At 41.4% G+C, this 19802-nt stretch overlaps 1 protein-coding gene across 5 annotated transcripts in view; it reads left to right on the top strand.

Moving 5' to 3' along the window:
* The window catches only part of TRAPPC9 (trafficking protein particle complex subunit 9), an 874505-nt gene that overhangs the window by 352635 nt on the left and 502068 nt on the right, over positions 1-19802 (top strand). For all 5 annotated transcript variants that reach the window (XM_043507302.1, XM_043507301.1, XM_038389963.2 and 2 more), the window contains exon 19: positions 2936-3046. In XM_043507302.1, the coding sequence (XP_043363237.1) occupies positions 2936-3046 (111 nt within the window). The remainder of the gene's footprint in view (positions 1-2935; positions 3047-19802) is intronic.

Here is a 19802-nt window from a genome sequence, read left to right on the forward strand (position 1 = left end):
TTAATTCTGAAATTTCACGGTGTTGTAATTGTAGAGATCCTGACCCAAAAAGGAGTTGTGGAGTGGTCAGAAGGTTATTGTAGGAGGAGATGCAGTTCTGCAGTACCCTTACTGCAGAAGGCGATGCTGCCTTCAGAGCTGGCAGCTGGAGAGCAGTGGTGGCTGGCTGGGAGCCCAGCTCTGAAGGCAGAGCTGCTGCCAGCAGCAGCGCAGAAGTAAGGATGACATGGTATGGTATTGCCACCCTTACTTGTGCGCTGCTGCCTGCAGAGCAGGGCCCTCAATCAGCAGCCACCACTCTCTGGCCATCCAGCTCTGAAGGCAGCAGCGCAGAAGTAAGGGTGGCATGATATGGTAAGGGTAGCAATGCTGCGACCCTCCTAAAATAACTTTGTGACTCCCCTCAACTCCCTTTTGGGTCAGGACCCCCAATTTGAGAAAGGCTGGTCTCCCCCATGAAATCTGTATAGTATAGGATAAAAGCACACAAGACCAGATTTCACGGTCTGGGATGCATTTTTCATGGTCATGAATTTGATAGGGCCCTCTTTATATAGAACCATGTTAGATGTCCCACCTGGCTTCCAGAAATTTCTATCAACCAATCCCACTCCTACTTGACAATTCAGAACTCCACCCACTCTTATATTTTCAAGGACCAGTGACAGTCAATTTTACTTACTAGCCACTCCCTTCAATCACCAGTGACTTATGTGACAGTCTGTACATCTATGGTCACCCCTTTTAAGAGATTATGCTAAATTTTGTGTAAAATATAGTAGATACAGTATTGATTAAAAACTCATGATTTGCTGATTATTATTGTCCTGGTAAAATATGTATGGCAACATTGTATGTAAAAAGATAAGATTCCATTGTACGATATTACCAGGACATGTTCTGGAGGGCAGTGATAAGTTCCGCAGAGACGAAAGGCTAGCCAATGCCTCAGCTAGGTGTCAACAAGATCAAATTCACCATCACCTGATTAAGTGGCCACTCTTTGCAGTAGAAAGGGTGTGGGCAAAAGATCTACATTTTGACAAAGAAATAGCTTAATGGTCCTGGCCATGCAGTTTTTCTGTCTCCTGAACATCAGCTGGAGATGATTCTTGCATAAGAGGAAGGGCTATAAGGGGAAAGGACATATGTCCCAAATCATCTCACCCTTGCTGTCTACCCATGGCAGCATCAACCCCTGAAGAACAAAGCAAGCAGCATTGAACTGGGAAATGGGGGGAGATCCTGAATGAAAGAGGTTCAATTAGTAAGACTGTTGGAAAATGTGGCGAGAGAGACCTTTTGCTTTGTATTTACATAGCTTGTTAAGTGAGGTGTTAGTTGTGTTTTACCTTTTATTTCCTTGTAACCAATTCTGACTTGTCTCATTACTTGTTGTCATTTAAAATCTTTTTGTAGTTAATAAATTTGTTTTGTTGTTTTTATCTAAACCAGTTTGTTTGGATTGAAATGTTTGGGAAATTCCATTTGGGAAAACAAGATTTATGCATGTCATTTTCCATTAATGAAATTATGGACTTTATATGAGCTTTATTGTGCAGAAGGGTTCTGGGTAGTACAAGACACACATTTCTGGGGGAATGTCTGGGATTGGGAGTTTGCTGATGTTACCCTGCAGTGTAATTCAAGAGTGGCTGGCTATAGCACTCATACAATATAGCTGGGAGTGATTTAGATGCTGGAGGCTGTATGAGAGTAGACCAGGAGTGGTTGCTCTCACAGCGAAACAGTGTAAAAGGCACCCCAAGTTGGGGAATTGAGGGGACCACAGCTGTCCATCAGTCCAGATTGACCCTTGGTAATGTCAAAGCTCCATCCATTCTACTCCGTCCTTAGGGTTCTGATACAATTATATAACAATTTTTTCTCTCATTAGTCATAGTAGACATAACAAGAAACTTAAGGCTGGTCTACGTTTAAAAAGCTGCCCCAGTGCCACTGTCGCACTTTAGTAAAGACACCGCTACGCCAGTGTGGGGAGAGGTGCTTCTGTCAGTGTAGTTAATTTACCTCCGTGAGAAGTGGTAGCTATGGTGACGGGAGAAGCTCTCCTGCCAACATAGCGCTGTCTACACTGGAGCTTATGTAGATATAACCACATCGCTCAGGGATGTGGACATTCCAGTGCACTTCTGAATCCCTAATTATTAGACACAGACAATTTGGAGGGGGTTCAGAGAGAAGAGCAACAAATATAGTTTATAGCCTGCAGGGACTGATTTTTCAGTGAAGATCAAAAGTTAAATTTTGAAGCTCCATTTCTTAAGACTTCTAAAAACTCAACTGAACAAAATTCTAGTAAACATACAATAATGAACAATTCTGCAAAAGATGTTCTAGATGGTTCCCACTTTGGTCTCTGAATCAATTGTTCATGAAGTGCATGCTAGTGGTTTGTAGAAAATTGGGTGGGTTTATAACATGCTGTTGGCTTTCCTCCTTGTTTCCAGCTGATTGTGCTGTCTTTCTTCATTTTCTCTGAAACAGCACTGATCCTAGTAGTTTGGATCTTAAATGGAGTTTGTCAACAAACTCATGTATATTAAAACTGTCTTAAACGAGCATTCAAAGAATTGACAAAAAATCCATTGTTTAATGGAGGCAGTCTGCTAATAAAGGTGGTGCTGGATTGTACTTGGTACTTTTGAGGATACTTAGGAGTGATTCCACTAGATTGGTGACATAGACATGTGCAGATCATAAGTATAATGAAATTCTGCTCTTGTTCAACTATGCATGCTTTTTTAAAATTTCAACAAGGTTTCAGAGTTAGTTTTAGAGGAAAATTAAGATACTGTAATTGGAATAGATGAGGGTAAATATAATTGGAAAGATTTAATAATATATGTAATTCAAATACTCTATTATGTGTTACTAAAGCTACAGTATTAATTTATTTTTCTTTTCCAAACAGCACCCGACAATGCCATTTACTCCTTGATGTCTTCAATTCAACTGAACAGGAGCTGACTGTTAGTGCTAAAAACAATGAAGACCTAGTTCTGCATGCGGGGGAATGTCAGCGGTAAGTGCTTTTGGCATTAAAGAGATACTGCTATAGCTTTATTCTCTCAACTTTTGTGAACTATTCATTTTTTTTAAATCTTTGTACAGTTTCAGAGACTGTAGTCTATTTTTGTTTCTCTGAAGATGCATCTTTGAGTGCTAAGAATTTCTCGGTGTAATTTATTTTGTCTGCAGTTTTCTTCCAGTAAAATTAATTGCAGAGTACAAGGTGATTGTTACTTGTGGAGTGAAAGAATGGGTTCAGCATTGTACAAATGACATGGACTGTTGGATTGACTGGCTATGTTTTCCTAAAACTTTTATAATATAATGGCTCTTTAAACACAGCGTATTTTGATGTTGAAACCTCCGTTTTTATTTATTGAAATAGATTTAATTCGTGGATATATAATCTTTGCACAGAATAGACCTTTCTTCATTCAGTTCACTTCTGCCATAACAACCATTCTGGGAAAAGGAGAAATAGACAAAAGAAGATGGAAACAGAGAAAGAGAAAACAAGAGCAATTACAGTAGGGTAGCTCTGCAGTCTGTTCCCTTCATTCATTTCTTTGGGCACTTATCTAGGCAAGAGCTCTTAGATGTATTCCCATCCCCTTTCCTAACCTGTCCACTTCACGGTTGTTAGACTGTTTGTTCCTAAGGGAAGGTACCATCCTTCTTTAAAATCTGGAAAGTGCATGGCACATAATGGACACAGTCCTAAACAATTAATAAATGGTGCTGAGACCATTACCCTATCAATCAAATGTTTCCTAAGACCCCACTTCTTCTGTGATGCTTATAAGAAGTGAATTTATTTTATCATTGGGGGAAAATCAATGTTGTGATGCTGAAATATTATCAAGAGGCTTCCTCAAAAAGTTTATGCCTCACATACAACTAAATATTATATTCTCTGAGTAAAATATCCAGCCCTCCAAACTGTCCCTCTACCAAAATAGCCATCAATTACATATTTGTTCCCCCCTTCCTCCTCCCAGGTTGTGGAGAGAGGTGAGTTGGTGTGAGTTGGAGGAATGAGTTTTGTGACAAAGTTCCTCCTCTGCCTTGGTGGGTCCTGCGCTTATTGGCAGATTTGCTCGCCTCAGAGGTTCATGGCAGCCCTCATTTGGCCATTTTCGTGGCTTAAATTTGCCGTTCACTCAGTTAGCCTCGTCACTGTTCAGCATGGGGAAAAGGAAGAAGAACAATCCCCGCAGTCTCTGCTGATCCACCTAGTGGATCGGGGGAAACAAGCCAGAGACCTTCCCCTTTGATGGAACCAACCGTCCAGGTCAACTCCTCCGGTATTAAGTAGGGAGTTGGGGGGGGATGGAGGATTGGGGGGGAACCCGGGCCCGCCCTCTACTCCGGGTTCCAGCCCAGGGCCTGTGGATTGTAGCTGTCTACAGTGGCTCCTGTAACAGCTGTACTCCTTGGGCTACTTCCGCATGGCCTCCTCCCAACATCTTCTTTATTCTCACCACAGGACCTTCCTCCTGATGTCTGGTAATGCCTGTACTTCTCAGTCTTCCAGTAGTATGCCTTCTCACTCTCAGCTTCTTGCTCCCAGCTCCTTGCATACACACACCACAAACTGAAGTGAGCTCCTTTTAAAACCCAGGTGCCCAGCCTGCCTGTCTTAATTGATTCTAGCAGCTTCTTGATTGGCTGCAGGTGTTCGAATCAGCCTGTCTGCCTTAATTGTTTCTAGAAAGTTCCTGATTGTTCTGGAACCTTCCCTGTTACCTTACCCAGGAAAAAGGGACCTACTTAACCTGGGGCTAATATATCTGCCTTCTATTACTCTCCTGTAGCCATCTGGCCTGACCCTGTCACAATCTACACAGAGTACTTCAGGAATTTAGGCAAAAAAAGGTTTCCTCGGTTGATGGTAGGGGAATCTGGCTCTTTCTGAAAGGTGTTCACCATCTTCTCCATACTCTGAAACAAAAATTGAAGATGAGATGCAGGTTGATAACTGACAAGTGTCAACATCAAGTGATGGGTTTTTTTAAGTTAAGATATGCACTTCCTTCCTTAAGAGCTCTCAGTATTCTGCCCTTCTTAAAGGTGGGATTTACAGTCTGCCTCTAAAGGACCCAGCACTTCCCTTTAAGCTTTCATCAGCGAAGAAGACAGAATGTCCAAACAGGGTGTGGAATAGAATTTTCTGATCACATCCAGAACCACAGTGAAAACCACAGTTCTAAACCAAGATAACTTTTGGCGTTCAACTTCTCAATATCCTATTTTACTGTCATTGATGTGGGCAGCTTAGTCTTAATCCAAGTAATTTTCTCTGCAAAATAACCAGAAATTTGCTCTTAGTGAGGGGTAGTCAAAATCAGCCCCTGTGAGAAGGCAAATTTCATTAAACAGTTCCTCTACCATATGGAATGGTGGTTCTTCTCAAGAGGTTGCAGATGCTTTGCCTCTCACACAACTATACCTCAAGACCTTAGGAAACATTTGTCCCAATACGTCGTCTTTGGCCCAGAATTTCTGCCATTAGCTCTTTGGCTGTCGTGCACCTCACAAATCATTATTAAACCAAGATTACTTGTGAGGATGAAACTATCAAAGGGGAAACACTCCAATACCATTGATAGTGGCAGATCATCAGAATAAGTTCCTCACTCCTCCAGGAGAATAGCAGTACATTTTCAAACTATTGGAGCCTATGTTTTTCCATGAGAGGAATACATTATCCGGCCCTCTAATTCTAACCCAAACACTAGATCCAAAGCTGAATCTGCAGCTACCTGGGACAGCCCTATAACCCTCATGTTGGCCACAAAATCCTGAACTGAATATGAAGATTCATCTTTTTATGTCAGTGTTGAAATTATTGGGTGTTGTCAGCCTGAGTGACTCCAGAGCCACAGCATTCAGGAAATCCATTGTCTCAAATTGAAGCTGCACTTTTGCCATTTGTTTCTTATAGAATTCACCTCTTCCATGGTCTCTGCATTAAATAAGACAATAATATGCAGTCTTGTGTTCCTTATGTTTAATGAAAAAGATAAAAAGAAAAAACTTAGACAATCACCAAGATATGCCATGCCTAACCATAGTAAATGTGTGATTGTGCTGCTGTGTCCCTTGCCCTTCCTTGTCACATCCCTTCCATATTGTTTCTGAACCTCAGTCGTATTTTAAAAAATCCTGTAAGCTCTTTGGAGTAAGGACTAAATCTTTCTACATCTTCTGTGAAGAGCCAGCAGATTTGGGTGGCATAAAATAATTAATTGTAGGAATAGAATCATAGAACTGGAAGGAACTTTGAGAGGTCATCTAGTCCAATCCCCTGCACTCAGGGCAGGACTAAGTATTATCCAGACCATTCCTGACAGGTGTTTGTCTAACCTGTTCTTAGAAATGTCCAGAGATGGAGATTCTACAACCTCCCTAGGCAATTTATTCCAGTGCTTACCCACCCTGACAGTTAGTTAGAGTTTTTCCTAAACCACCCTTGCTGCAATTTAAGCTCATTGTTTCTTGTCCTGTCCTCAGAGGTTAAGAACAATGTTTTTTCCCCTCCTCCTTCTAACAAACTGTTATGTACTTGAAAACTGTTATCATGGCCCCTCTGTCTTCTCTTCTCCAGACTAAACAAACTCAATTTTTTCAATCTTCCGTCATAGGTCATGTTTTCTAGACCTTTACTCCTTTTTGTTGCTCTTCTCTGTACTTCCGCCAATTTGTCCACATTTTTCTTGAAATGTGGTGCCCAGAACTGGACACAATATTCCAGCTGAGGTCTAACCAGCATGGAGTAGAGTGGAAGAATTACTTCTCGTGTCTTGCTTACAACACTCCTGCTAATACATCCCAAAATGATGTCTTCCACTCCCTACTCTCCCCCCCCCCTTTTTTTTGTTGCAACAGTGTTACTTTGTTGACTCCTATTTGGCTTGTGATCCACTATGACCTCCAGATCCCTTTCCGCAGTACTCCTTCCTAGGCAGTCTTTCCCATTTTGTATATGTGCAACTGATTGTTCCTTCCTAAGTGGAGTACTTTGCATTTGTCCTTATTGAATTTCATCCTATTTACTTCAGACCATTTCTGAATGGTCCAGATCATTTTTAATTTTAATTGTACCCTCCAAAGCACTTGTAACCTCTGCCAACTTGGTATCGTCCACAAACTTTACAAGTGTATGCTCTATGCTATTAGCTAAATCATTGATGAAGATATTGAAGAGAATTGGACCCAGAACTGATCCTTGTGGCCCCCCCTACCCTTAGTATGCCCTTCCTGCTTGACTGTGAATACTATAAACACCTTTTAAAAATAGGTCTACAGCACAATGACCCTTTATTGGGTCGATAAGTTTGAATAAGTGGCTCCTTTTTTTTTATTTAAGTTTAATAACTTTAATTTAAATAGTCTGAAATGCCAATATCATAACAGATGTAAACATTTCCAAGTACTTTACTCCTCCAGTAGGATCATTTATCAAGGAAAAACTTCACAGCTTGTTCCATGTTTAAATGTTCATATTATATACTCCTATCACAATAATGTAATTTTAGTCCCATCATAAAATATTTGAATGTTGTAATCTGGGTTATAAATTGCACATTACTATGTGTATTTTGTATTAGTTCATCTTCTGTTTCACAGGATAAGTACTTTTAATTGTAAGCATTACTTCATAGCTCCTACTTTGTTTCCATAGTTCTATAGATAATATAATTGAAAATATAGACAAACTTAAGTTGCATTTAAGAAGGCCCTGAGAAGATTACCAAACGGCTTCAGTGAGAAGACAGATTTTACTACCCAGAGGACAGTATGAAAAATGCAGAAATTAGCCTTTTTCAGTCTTCCTGGTTGTCCAGGGACTGCGCTTCCCAACAGAGCCTTGACACTGGATTCTCACTTGTCCCTTTTTTTCTGTCTTCTGGACTACCCTTTTTTAATATCTGATTAGGTGTTTGACATATTCATCTCCAGTAAATTTTTAATTCCTTGTTCTTTCTCCATCCCCAGTATCTCCATTATTTCCTTTGTCACCCATCATTAACATTTCCCTCATTTCTCTTCTGTTTTATCCCTATGCATTCCCCTCACTCTCCAGCCCCTCCTTCAGGGCTTGTCTATATAGAGATTTATTGCTTGGCCAGCCAGGGTATAAATCTACATTATACTAGCCTGCCATACTAACTGGCCATGTGGACCCTGTTACAATGCACTACTACTACTTGAAATAGGCTGTGGAAAGCATAAGCACTCATGTATCATTCCACTTTATTTATCTGGTGTTTTAAGAAAAGTGTGCAGTTCCCTCCCTTCCCAGCCACCGTTACAGTTAGTGTTTTAATTTATTACAAGTGTCTTATTCTGCAAAATAATGCAATCCTGGGGGCTCCTTAGTGCTACAATACTACTCTACTATGGCTAATCATTCTCTGAGTAACTAATGAAGGTTACAGGATGGCCATTGTAGTTTGAAAAAACATACATTTGTATATGGAATGTTCAGTGGTTACCATTAAATAAATATTTAAGAGTTACATGACAATAGCATCTGTGAGAGCATGTTCCTTTTTTCTTATATGTAGAATAAGGAAATATGAGGAATATACTTGTCTTATCAAGTTATATATATCAACTTAATTTCTATTTCTTATCCCCTTTGTCTTGGAGAAATGACCAGCAGTTCAGTGGTGACCAGTTAGCATGCTTCTTCTATCTGAGGAACATGGAAAGAAACATAAATTCTGGCAAATCAAGTGTAAAAGTATAATTTGTACTCCTGGGAGTATTCTGCGCCAAAAAATTAAATTCTGCACACAATATTTTAAAATTCGGCAACTTTTATTTGTCACAATAACACTATATAATTACGCCAGTTTCAATTATTTTGATAATTTATTTCAAAATACCTGTCAGCAAATATGTTTGTAACTATACAGACACACAAACAAAAATTCCTCCAGGAGTAGAGTTAAAGAAACCCCTATGACAACCCGGTTCCTGTTTCTCTGTCCCCTCCCTTCCCCCCAAGCCCAGCCGGAGGGCCAGACACCCACAACTCCTCCCCAGCAGAGCCTAGCCGCTGGGCCCCTGTGGCCCAGATAGCCATAGCCACAACCCCTCCCCCCAAGCCCAGCAGTGGGGGCCCCCGGCTCAGATACCCCCCACCCCCAAGACCCCAACCGTGGGGCCCTCCTTGCCCAGGCATCCATCCACTCCTCCCGCAGAGCCCAGGGATCCAGAGGGAGAAACAGCCTGATGCTTGGTCCCAGAGTAGCACAGTGTTTCCTGTGCACCACCTTCTCCTTCCCTCAGGGCATGCTGAGAAACTCCAGCTGCCAGGAACCCTCTATCTTCCTTCCCCTCCTCCTCCCCCTCCCCCAAGCAGTGTCTTCTATGTGGAAGTTGGGCTCTGCTGGGTCCAATGGTCCTTAGTGGCTGCTAGCAGCACTGCAGCCCATTTCTGTGAGGGAAAGGAAATTCTGCACGCACAGTGGCACAGAATTCCTCCAGGAGTAAATTAGATGGGATAATGGGATTTTGGTAAGTAACTGATCTTTAAATATTCAGGGTAAATAGGCCAAATCCCCTGAGATGGGATATTAGATGGATGGGATCTGAGTTACTATAGAAAATTCTTTCCTGGGTATCTGGCTGGTGAATCTTGCCCATATGCTCAGGGTTTAGCTGATTGCCATATTTGGGGTCGGGAAGGAATTTTCCTCTAGGGCAGATTGGAGAGGCCCTGGAGGTTTTTCGCCTTCCTCTGTAGCATGGGGCATGGTTGACTGGAGGGAGGCTTCTCTGCTCCTTGAAGTTTTGAACCATGATTTGAGGACTTCAATAGCTCAGACATGGGTGAGGTTTTTCATAGGAGTGGTGGGTGACATTCTGTGGCCTGCGCTGTGCAGGAGGTCGGACTAGATGATCAGAGTGGTCCCTTCTGACCTTAGTATCTATGAATCTAGGTAGGCCAAAAAGAATTAGAAGAGCAACTAGTAAAAGAAAAAACAATTGCTGTTCATTTTTGTGTAAGTACATGAGAAGCAGGAAACTGCTAAACAGTGCAGCCACTGGATGATCAAGATGCTAAAGGAGCACTCAAAGGAGATGAGGCCATTGCAGAAAATCTAAATGAATTCTTTCCATTGGTCTTCATTGCAGGGGATGTGAGAGAGATTCCCACACCTGAGTCATTCTTTTTAGATGACAAAATCTGAGGAATGGTTCCAGATTGAGGTCTCACTAGAGGAGGTTTTGGAACAAAGTGATAAATTAAATAAGTAATAAGTCATCAGGACCAGATGGTATTCACCAAAGAGTTCTGAAGGAACTCAAATATGAAATTGCAGAACTACCAACTATGGTATATAACACTTAAATCAGCATCTGTAATACATGACTGGTTGGTAGATAATGTAACACCGATTTTTAAAAAGGTTCCAGAGGTGATCCTGGCAATTATAGGCCAGTAAGCCTAACTTAATTACTAGGCAAATTGGTTGAAACTATACTAAAGAACACAATTATCAGACTCATAGATGAATGAAATATGTTGGGGAAGAGCCAACAGAGCTTTTATAAAGGGAAATTATACCTTAAAAATCTATTAGAATTCCTTGACAGTGACAACAAACATGTGGACTAGTGGATATAATGTACTTGAACTTTCAGAAAGCCTTTGACAAGGTCCCGCAGCAAAGGCTCGTAAGCAAAGTAAACAGTTATGGGATAAGAGGAAAGGTCCTCTCGTGGATCAGCTAAAACTGGTTAAAAAATAGGAAACAGAGGGTTGGAATAAATGGTCAGTTTTCACAGTGGAGAGAAGTAAATGTCAGGGTCCCCTAAGGATCGGTACTGGAAACATTGCTCTTCAACATATTCATAAATGATCTGGAAAGGGGGGTAAACAGTGAGGTGTCAAAATTTGCAGACCATGCAAAATTGCTCAAGCTAGTTAAGTCCAAAGCAGAGTGCGAAGAGTTACCAAGGGGTTCTCACAAAACTGGGTGACTGAGCAAGAGAATGGCAGATTAAATTCAATGTTAAGTGCAAAGTATTGCACATTGGAAAACATAATTCCAACTATACATACAAAATAGTGGGATCTAAATTAGCTGTTACCATTCAAGAAAGAGAGCTTGGTGTCATCGTGGATAGTTCTCTGGAAACATAAGCTCAGTGTGCAGCAGGAGTTAAAAATGCTAACAGTGTTAGGAACCATTAGGAAAGGGATAGATAAAACAGAAAATATCATAATGCCAGTTTATAAATCCATGGCATGCCCACACTTTGTATACTGCAAACAGTTCTGGTCGCCTCATCTCAAAAAATGGTAGGGGTGTGTGTGTGTATAAAAAAAAAAATTGGAAGAGGTACAGAGAAGAGCAACAAAAGTGATTAGGGGTATGGAAAGCTTCCCATGAGGAGAAATTAAAAAGACACGGACTATTCGTCTTGGAAAAGTGATAATAAGGGGGATACGATAGAATCATAAAATCATGAATGGTGTGAAGGAAATGTTGTTTATCCCTTCACATAACACATGAACCAGGGTTCACGCAATGAAATTAATAGGCAGCAGGTTTAAAACAAACATAAGGAAGTACTTCTTCACACAATACATGGTGAACCTGTGGAACTTGTTGCCAGGGGATGTTGTGAAGGCCAAAAGTGTAACTGGGTTCAGAAAAGAATTAGATAAGTTTATGGAGGATAGGTCCATCAGTGGCTAATAGCCAAGATGGTCAGGGGCATAACTCCATGATCTGGATTTCCCTAAACCTCTGACTACTAGAAGCCTGGATTGGATGACAGGGTGAGTCACTCGATAAAGCACCCTGTTCATCTGAAGATTCTGGCACTGGCCACTCTTGGAAGACAGGACTCTGGGCTAGGTAGACCATTGGTCTGATCCACTGTGGTCATTCTTATCTTCTTATTGTTCATCTTTGTGGCTGCGGAGCTGGCAGGTATATGCTTTTTATCCTTTGCCCAAATCCCATGATATCTTCTTGGGAGTGCACTTCATACTTCCCTTTTCAGTAGCTGTGGGATTCAAAATGTTCCTATGGGTCCTGCTATTATGAGATGGCCACTTTCTTCATTTGGAGGCCAGGTACACTTGGAATATACTGTTTTACTGGAGAGTTCGGTGCTCTCTGACCCCTTTATAAAATATTAGTTGGAGGGGAGGGGCCAGGATTGCAGGCCACCAAACCATCCAGTGGATGAAAGTAGTGGGATCCTTGGGAGAGGAGTGTGTCTTGGCTTACAATTTCAGTTGATAATGTTTTGGCTTCATTGGAAAGATGCTCTCAAGTGCTGCAAAAGAACACAAAATATATTTTGCCGCTCATCAAACTTTAATAGCTAAGTTTCTTCCGGCTCTAATATATACATTGAAAGTTATTATTTACGTCACTGGTGGCTTGAGTGAGGGGTTGTAATTGATGCTGGTGAACTTCTGGGTAGACTGAGTGATGTGTATAGTAGCCTCAGTTAATTAAAATATGTTTGTTGTACTAGAATGATGTGTGTCTATTTTGTGAACCTACTCAGTTGAATACACATCTCATGATAGCGAGAGATATGGGTTTTATTTTATATACATGGTTTTGGGCAAATTTGTCTTAAATCACTTTTCTATGTGACCGGAGTCTCCCATTTGCAAAGTTTTTTGAGAAAATCACTTGTACATTAGATTCTAACTTTACCATTTAAAGTGTGTGACACTGTATCTGCACGAAAATTCCACATTTGGCTATAACCTTAGTAGTATCATTTTGTAGTCTTTCTGCGTCCCCTAATGCTGTTTAGCTGTTACATTAGTTTTCTTTAATGTAGGAGATGGTGCAGCTCAACTCTACAGGAGACTATTGAGGATCTTTTTTGTAAGAGAGTTGAAATGTGATGAATGTAATCAGTAGTAACAACTTATTTGTCATAGTCGTTTGGTGGTTACTACAAAATTAAAATAGCAGAATGTATCAGACAGAGCTCTTGAAAGGAGCTGTAGTATGTATGTTAACAAAAATAATGTATTGCCAGCAGCAGTGATTTTAATTTATTGAAAAACTTAGTTATGGTAATTATTGTGTTTCTTACTTGATTATCAAGCCATTAAAATTAAATTTCATGACAACCCTCGTTTACGTGTAAATCACTTTGTAATTTATGGTAATAGATGTTATCTCATTACATGCCTCAAGATATCTAGTTTTGTACAGCATATCATGCATTGCCTTTGAATTTAAATTCTGTGCACAGCATGTCTGGCACTGAAGAATCTCAAACAACATAATCAGTGGAAAGATATTTATCATGGTGATGATCTCAGTAGCTCAGCCCTGTCATCTGTCTTTGTGGTGCACCATAACTGAGTTATGAAAGTCTTTCATGCATATTAGATAAACAAAGATTCTACAGTCAATAGCTGCAGATGTCATAAAAGGTGCGGAGGCTAAGAATGGTTTGGTCGATTAAATGACTGGCAATAAGGAGATCCATACATTGTTGCTGACCAAGTGACATCTTCCTATGAAAGAATGTCTTTCCAAGTGTAAAGGATGTGAAAATTTGAATCTACTTAATCTGTTAGAGGTTTCAGCTTTATATGAATTATCTGTTCCTCTCTTAAAGAAGATGTCATCATACAAAGAACTACTCTTACTTTCAGAGTACAAGGGTCCTTGAGTGAAAGCTGAGATGAAGATAGAATAAAATTTATAAAATGTTATAAGGTGGCCCCATCTGGAATGCCCTCCAGCAGCAGGCTGCAGCAAGACAGGAATGCCTGCCTCAATTTCCCTCCTTCTCCTGCCCATGAAAGGAACATAGTCTCCCATTGTCTAATGTAAAGCCCAGCTCTGGGCATAATTTATTCATGTGCGCCAGTGCAATATTCCCCCCCCCCCAACCTTTTAGAAAACCATTTTCCAATTTACACAATAAACATACAGCAAGTGTCTCCCAAATCCCTTTCCAGGGATGATATCAGCAAGTCAGCCACCTGAAACTCAATAGCAGGGCTGTGTTCTCAGTGACTTTGGCTCCTGTTTCAGGACCCCACTCTCTAGATATCACTGCCTGAGGGTGACTGGTCTTCCTGCTGCCCTTCATTCATGTCTTTTTCCTGAGGGCTTCCCCTCTTGCAGGGTTCCATCCTGCAGGTCTCCCAGCCTGTCACTTCTGTCCGTGCTCAGGGGATGCACCCTATCACAACTATCATCTTGCTCCTGGGCTTGGCTTCCCCAAACCAACCTAGATCTTCCACTTTTCCTAGGGGCCACTGTCTGAGTCTTTCACTTGTTGGAATCCCCAACTTTGATCTGTTTTCACCAACAATTTTCCTCCAAGCTCTTCACTGGACAGCTCACAGTTACTGCTTGCCTTGCAAACTCAGCTCTCTCCAAGCAACTCCTTCCAGCTCTTCCTGCTGCTTCTCTCTCCTCTGGGTCTTTGGCAGCTCTCAGCTGCCACTTCCTGACTCTCTCACAGTGACTTGCCAGTTCTCTAACTCTCCCAGTTTGTTCCCCAGTATGGCCCAAGTGTCCTCTTTTAAGTTCAGTTGGAATGAGCTAATGAATCACAAGTGCACTGGCCTCTTCCCTCATAAAGGGTCAGTGTTACTGTATGATTTTATATATATATATAATATATATATATAAGGACTTACTGGTTTACAAAGAGAGAAGAAAAGACACAATGAGAAAAGGGTGGAGTTTGGTTACAGTACATAGCATTAGAAACACTTGTCTAAATGTGATGCTTCTAGAGGGAAGCAGTTTTCCTGTGCATTTACAAAAAGTCAGCAAGAGTGTGCTAAATATTCTTATAGGTGGGGCTGGTAGCATTACATTACACCTGTAATTAATGCCCAACAAGCATTACACCTGTAATTAATGCCCAACAATTGCCATGAGAAGATATTTTTTCAGTTGCTTTTAATTTTGCCAAATTTAACCATTTGGGCTGAAATTTTCCATGCTCGGTGTCTGTTTTAGGGTGAATTTTTCTGGAAAATTTCAGCCACAATGGTTCAGCTGTTTCAGAGAATGCTGTCATGGGAAAAGACATTGTTTTCCCATTTTAAAAATTTTTGGCCACCTTTTCTTTGAAAAGCTCTAGCATCCCTATGCTTTGGAGAAAGGGTTTGAAATTTAGGAAGGGGGTGCCTTTGTGACAGGTAGCTTTTGCTGTATCCATCAATATCTGCCAAAATTTGGCTTGATTATAATAGTTGAAATATCGCAGATCGCACATGCTCAGTAGAGACTTCTTACGGTTGAACGGCTAAAACCCTTGAAGATTCCATCCACGCAGACCATGCTCCTTCCCCTCACAGCTCCTGTGTGTGATTGAACTGCTCATGCACCGTCTCCCCAACTGAGCATGCTGCTGCCCAAGGTGCAGCTCCTAGCTGCTGAGAGCCAGTATGATCAGGAAGCCTGCCTCTGCTGTGGTCTGAATGACAATCCCCCCCGTTGGCACCTAGGCACTGTAGAGGAGGAAGCCACGTGACTTGAGTGCACAGAGGACCAGAACATGACTGTGAAAAAGAAATAGGTTGGGACAAGGAGTTTGGTGGGACTGGGAGTTGTTGGGCTAGGATTGGGACTAGAAATAAGCGGGTAGAGGGCAAACTGCAACTTGTTGGGCAAAGAGACTGGGAGGAGATGGGGACTGTGAGGCAGGTGTAGGGGGAGACTGAGAGCCATTGAGGAAAATGGGTAAAGGGAGAGAAGATAGGGAGGGGATGGGAGGTGGAGTGAGTGCGGAGGCAGGTCTGACACGCAGCTGGTGCAAGGAATCTATGTAGAGAGATTAGGACAGGTTGCTAGGTCAGGAGTGGTGACTGATATTGGATGAGGAAGCTGGGGAGTGAGTCTGGAACTATCAGCCAGTGTGCAGGGGAGAACTACATAATGCTGTGAGGGAGGTGAGAGATGGATCAGACGAGGAGCTGAGATGGGCAGTTGGGATTGGGTGGGCAATGAGTCTGGAACTGGAAGTTGGAGGAGATGTGGAGCAGAGGAATGACTGGGACTCTGACTGGGGAATCGGATCGGGAGACGCAGGTCAGCTGGGCAAGGGGACTGGGACTAGGATGTGAAACCTGAGATGTGGGGACTGGGACTATGTAGGCAGAGAAAATGGGATCAGGCTGAGAAGCCAGGGATGGGTGAGAGATGAACAGCTTGGAAGGTATGGGGCAGAATGGTTAGAGTATGGGGGAATAAGGAAAAGTGACCACTAGAAACACTTCCCTCCAGAGCCTGGAATGGAACCCATGATCTCTGAATCTCACAATTCTTCTGCTTTCAGCTAATATTTGTGAAACCCAATGGCAAAGTATATCTCGTTTCCCTCCACCTCATCCCAAATGCTAGTCCATATTGTAACTGAGGCTTGACTGCCAAGATGTTACTTAGTTGGCACTATAATGTAGCATAGGCATATTTCCTGTATTTACACTCTCCAGACCCACAATAAAGATACCAAGGTGTAAATGGTAGTCTTTAAAAAAAAACAACAAACAAGTTGTGTGTCAGGATCAGATTCTGAGAGAGAGACAGGAAGTTTGGATGGGGAAGGGGATAAGTCAGCCAAGGTCAGAGAAGCTGAACTGGGAGAGAAGGCTCCATGTTTCAGCATACAAGCAATGCATTACAATAGATGAACACAGGACAATTCCAGGAGACCCTGACCCCAGCCCAAAGAATGCTCTGCAGAGCAGAGGAAACTGAGGCACAGGAATGCATAGATGTTTGTTTTTGTATAGATCTTTCTATTTCTTGTCCCATTAAAGAGAGAAAGCAATAACATTGCAGAACCCTGTGCAAAGTGTCTGTATGTGTTTTGTGCTACACCTTATCATATGCCCCTCAAAGACGTAAACCAGAAGGCTTATGCCTTTGTGTGCATTTAAGCTATGGGGAGAGTCTGAGGAGTCAATACTGGTTCCAAGATGCGAGGCATTGGGCTGCATAGTCTGAACTCTCAGGAAAGGGTGATAGAGAGAGGAATTGCACCACAAGACTGTGCTTAGGGACTCCAGGCCCGGAGGGTGTTCAACATATTCATATATGATCTGGAAAAACGGGAGAACAGTGAGGTGGCAAAGTTGTTTATAGATCGTACAACATTACTAAAGTTAGGTCCAAAGCAGACTGCAAAGAGTTACAAAGGAGTCTCACAAAATGGGATGACTGGGGCAAGAAAATGGCAGATGAAATTCAATGTTCATAAGTGCATTGGAATACATAATCCCAACTATTCATACAAAATGATGAGGTCTAAATTAGCTGCTGTTGTTTGTACTGCAGAGTGTTGTTCAGGCTGATAAGTTAATGCTGCTAGTGCTGCTGTTCCTGGAGCTCCAATGTTAGTTCCCCTTGCAGTGAATTGCAGCTTGCAATTCATCAGATCTCGATTTTGTCCATAAAGGAAGACCACAGTCTCTGTTAAGTTGCAAAGGGGCTGGGCCAGGTTTATTCTCAACAAAGCCTGGTACTAGTGCCCCACAGGAGCTACAGGTACACTAACATGTGTGTGCCCCTGCAATCAGCACATCAGGATGCTGTCCCCTAAGCTAGCACAAGATGTCCCTCTTATGACTTCTGCTTTTATATATTGATATATATAGTGTGTGTGTGTGTGTGTGTGTGTGTGTGTATATATATATATATGTTGTATATTATATTATATTATATTCCATATGCTTTTCTTCATTATACTGTATCATGTACCTGCTAGTTCAAAGGAAACATCCTCATCCCTTATCCTGTCATTCCTTCCTTATTTTACAAGGGGTCTGTGTCCCTATTCCATCTCCTAGGAATGTGTTTATGTAGCTACTTGAGAACTCTGGTTGTTCCTGTACCATCCTATTGGGTCAGGAATGTGGTTATTTAGTGTTAGCTAATACCTAATGTGTTGCTATTCTGCCAACACCAGGCCTACTCTGGTTCACAGCCTTTGGTGCATACTGTTAGTTATGCCTAGGAGATCCAGAAAGGCCTATACCTGTTACCATTCAAAAAGAGATCTTGAGGTCATCGTGGATAGTTCTCTGAAAAAAATCTGCTCAGTGTGCAGTGGAAGTCAAAAAAGCTAACAATTTTAGGAACCATTGGGAAAGGGATATATAATAATAATAATGAAAATATAAATCCATGGTATGCCCATACCTTGAATACTCCATGCAGTTCTGGTTGCCCCATCTCAAAAAAGATATATTAGAATTGGAAAAAGTACAAAGAATGGCAACAAAAATGATAAGGACTGTGGAACAGATTCCATGTGAGAAGAGATTAAAAGGATTGGAGTGGTCTTGGAAAAGAGATTACTAAGGGAGTATATGATACAGGTCTATAAAATCATGAATGGTGTGGAGAAAGTGAACAAGAAACTGTTTACCCATTCACATAACATGTGAACCGGGGTTCATCCAATGAAATTAATAGGCAGTAGGTTTTAAGCAATCATAAAGAAGGTCGTCTTCACACAATACACAGTCAACGTGTGGAGCTCATTTTCAGGGGGCATTGTGAAGGCTGAAAGTATAACTGGGTTCAAACAAGAATTAGATAAGGTCATGGAGAATTGGTCCATCACTGGAAATTAGCCAAGATGGTCAAGGATGCAACACCATGCCTTGGGGTGTCCCTAAACCTCTGACTGCTAGGACTAGAGAACAGGGGATGGATAACTCAAAGGGCATGATCACTCAATAAAGTGTCCTGTTCTGTTCATTCCCTCTGAGGCATCTGGCACTGGACCCTGTCAGAGGACAGGACACTGGACTAAATGGACCATTGATTTGACCCAGTATGGTCATTTTTATGTTCTTATTGAGGCATTGACGGGACTCTGTTTAGAATCCGGAGGCTTAAAACACCTAGGATCCAGCAACTTTTAAAAAAAAATCTTTCAAAACAACCTTAGAAATGCATTTTCACTATTTATTCTGAACAATAACACCACACTGTAGTGAGAGCAAAGAAACAGATGGCCATTCACATACAATTTTCATATGTATTTTACAGAGACATTTGATTTTTCATTTTTAGTTAAAGGTATAAAAGTCTAAAGTTCCCCTTCACCATAAAGGGCATAAAAGAAAAGTAAGTGCTCCATTTTAGTAGTATTACTTTGCCACATTTTTGATCAGAGCTCTTATATAATTTCTTTTCAGGGGCACTGATCATATGTATTGCAGTGTCTGTTCCCATCTGCTTCTAGTTTCATTCAGGGAAGAAGGCAGCACAGTGACTTGAAGTTGCGGAGCTAGCCTTAGCAATTTTAAGTGGGCATGTGAAACATTTTTGCCCTCCCTGTGCCCAAAATGGGAACTATATCTTGTCCCTCCCACTGTGCACATAGACAGCCTACGTTTTTTGGAAGGAATTGCGGAGATGATCATTTGGGTACACCGAAAGTTAACTGACTCGTAAATAACAAGAGTGTATATGGGAGAGGATCTTTTGAGGATTATTGAGGCAAACTGCTTAAATGTATATGGCTAGCAAGAACATCCAAAGTTACAATTGCAAGAATTTTTTTTAAAAAAAGGAAAAATAAGTATAAATATTTTGGAAGGAATATAAAACTTCATGCTTCAGTTCATAAGCAATCCTCTAATTCAGTATTTCTCAACCTTTTTGATACCAGGGACCAGCTTGCTTCCTTCCTAAACTGTGTTGGGGAGATCTCAGGGACCGATGCCAGTCCACAGACTGGTCGTTGAGAAATACTGCTCTAATGAATGGGGTTGGGAAAAT

The sequence above is a fragment of the Dermochelys coriacea genome, chromosome 2 (genome assembly GCF_009764565.3).
Source record: "Dermochelys coriacea isolate rDerCor1 chromosome 2, rDerCor1.pri.v4, whole genome shotgun sequence".
NCBI classification, from domain to species: Eukaryota; Metazoa; Chordata; order Testudines; family Dermochelyidae; genus Dermochelys; species Dermochelys coriacea.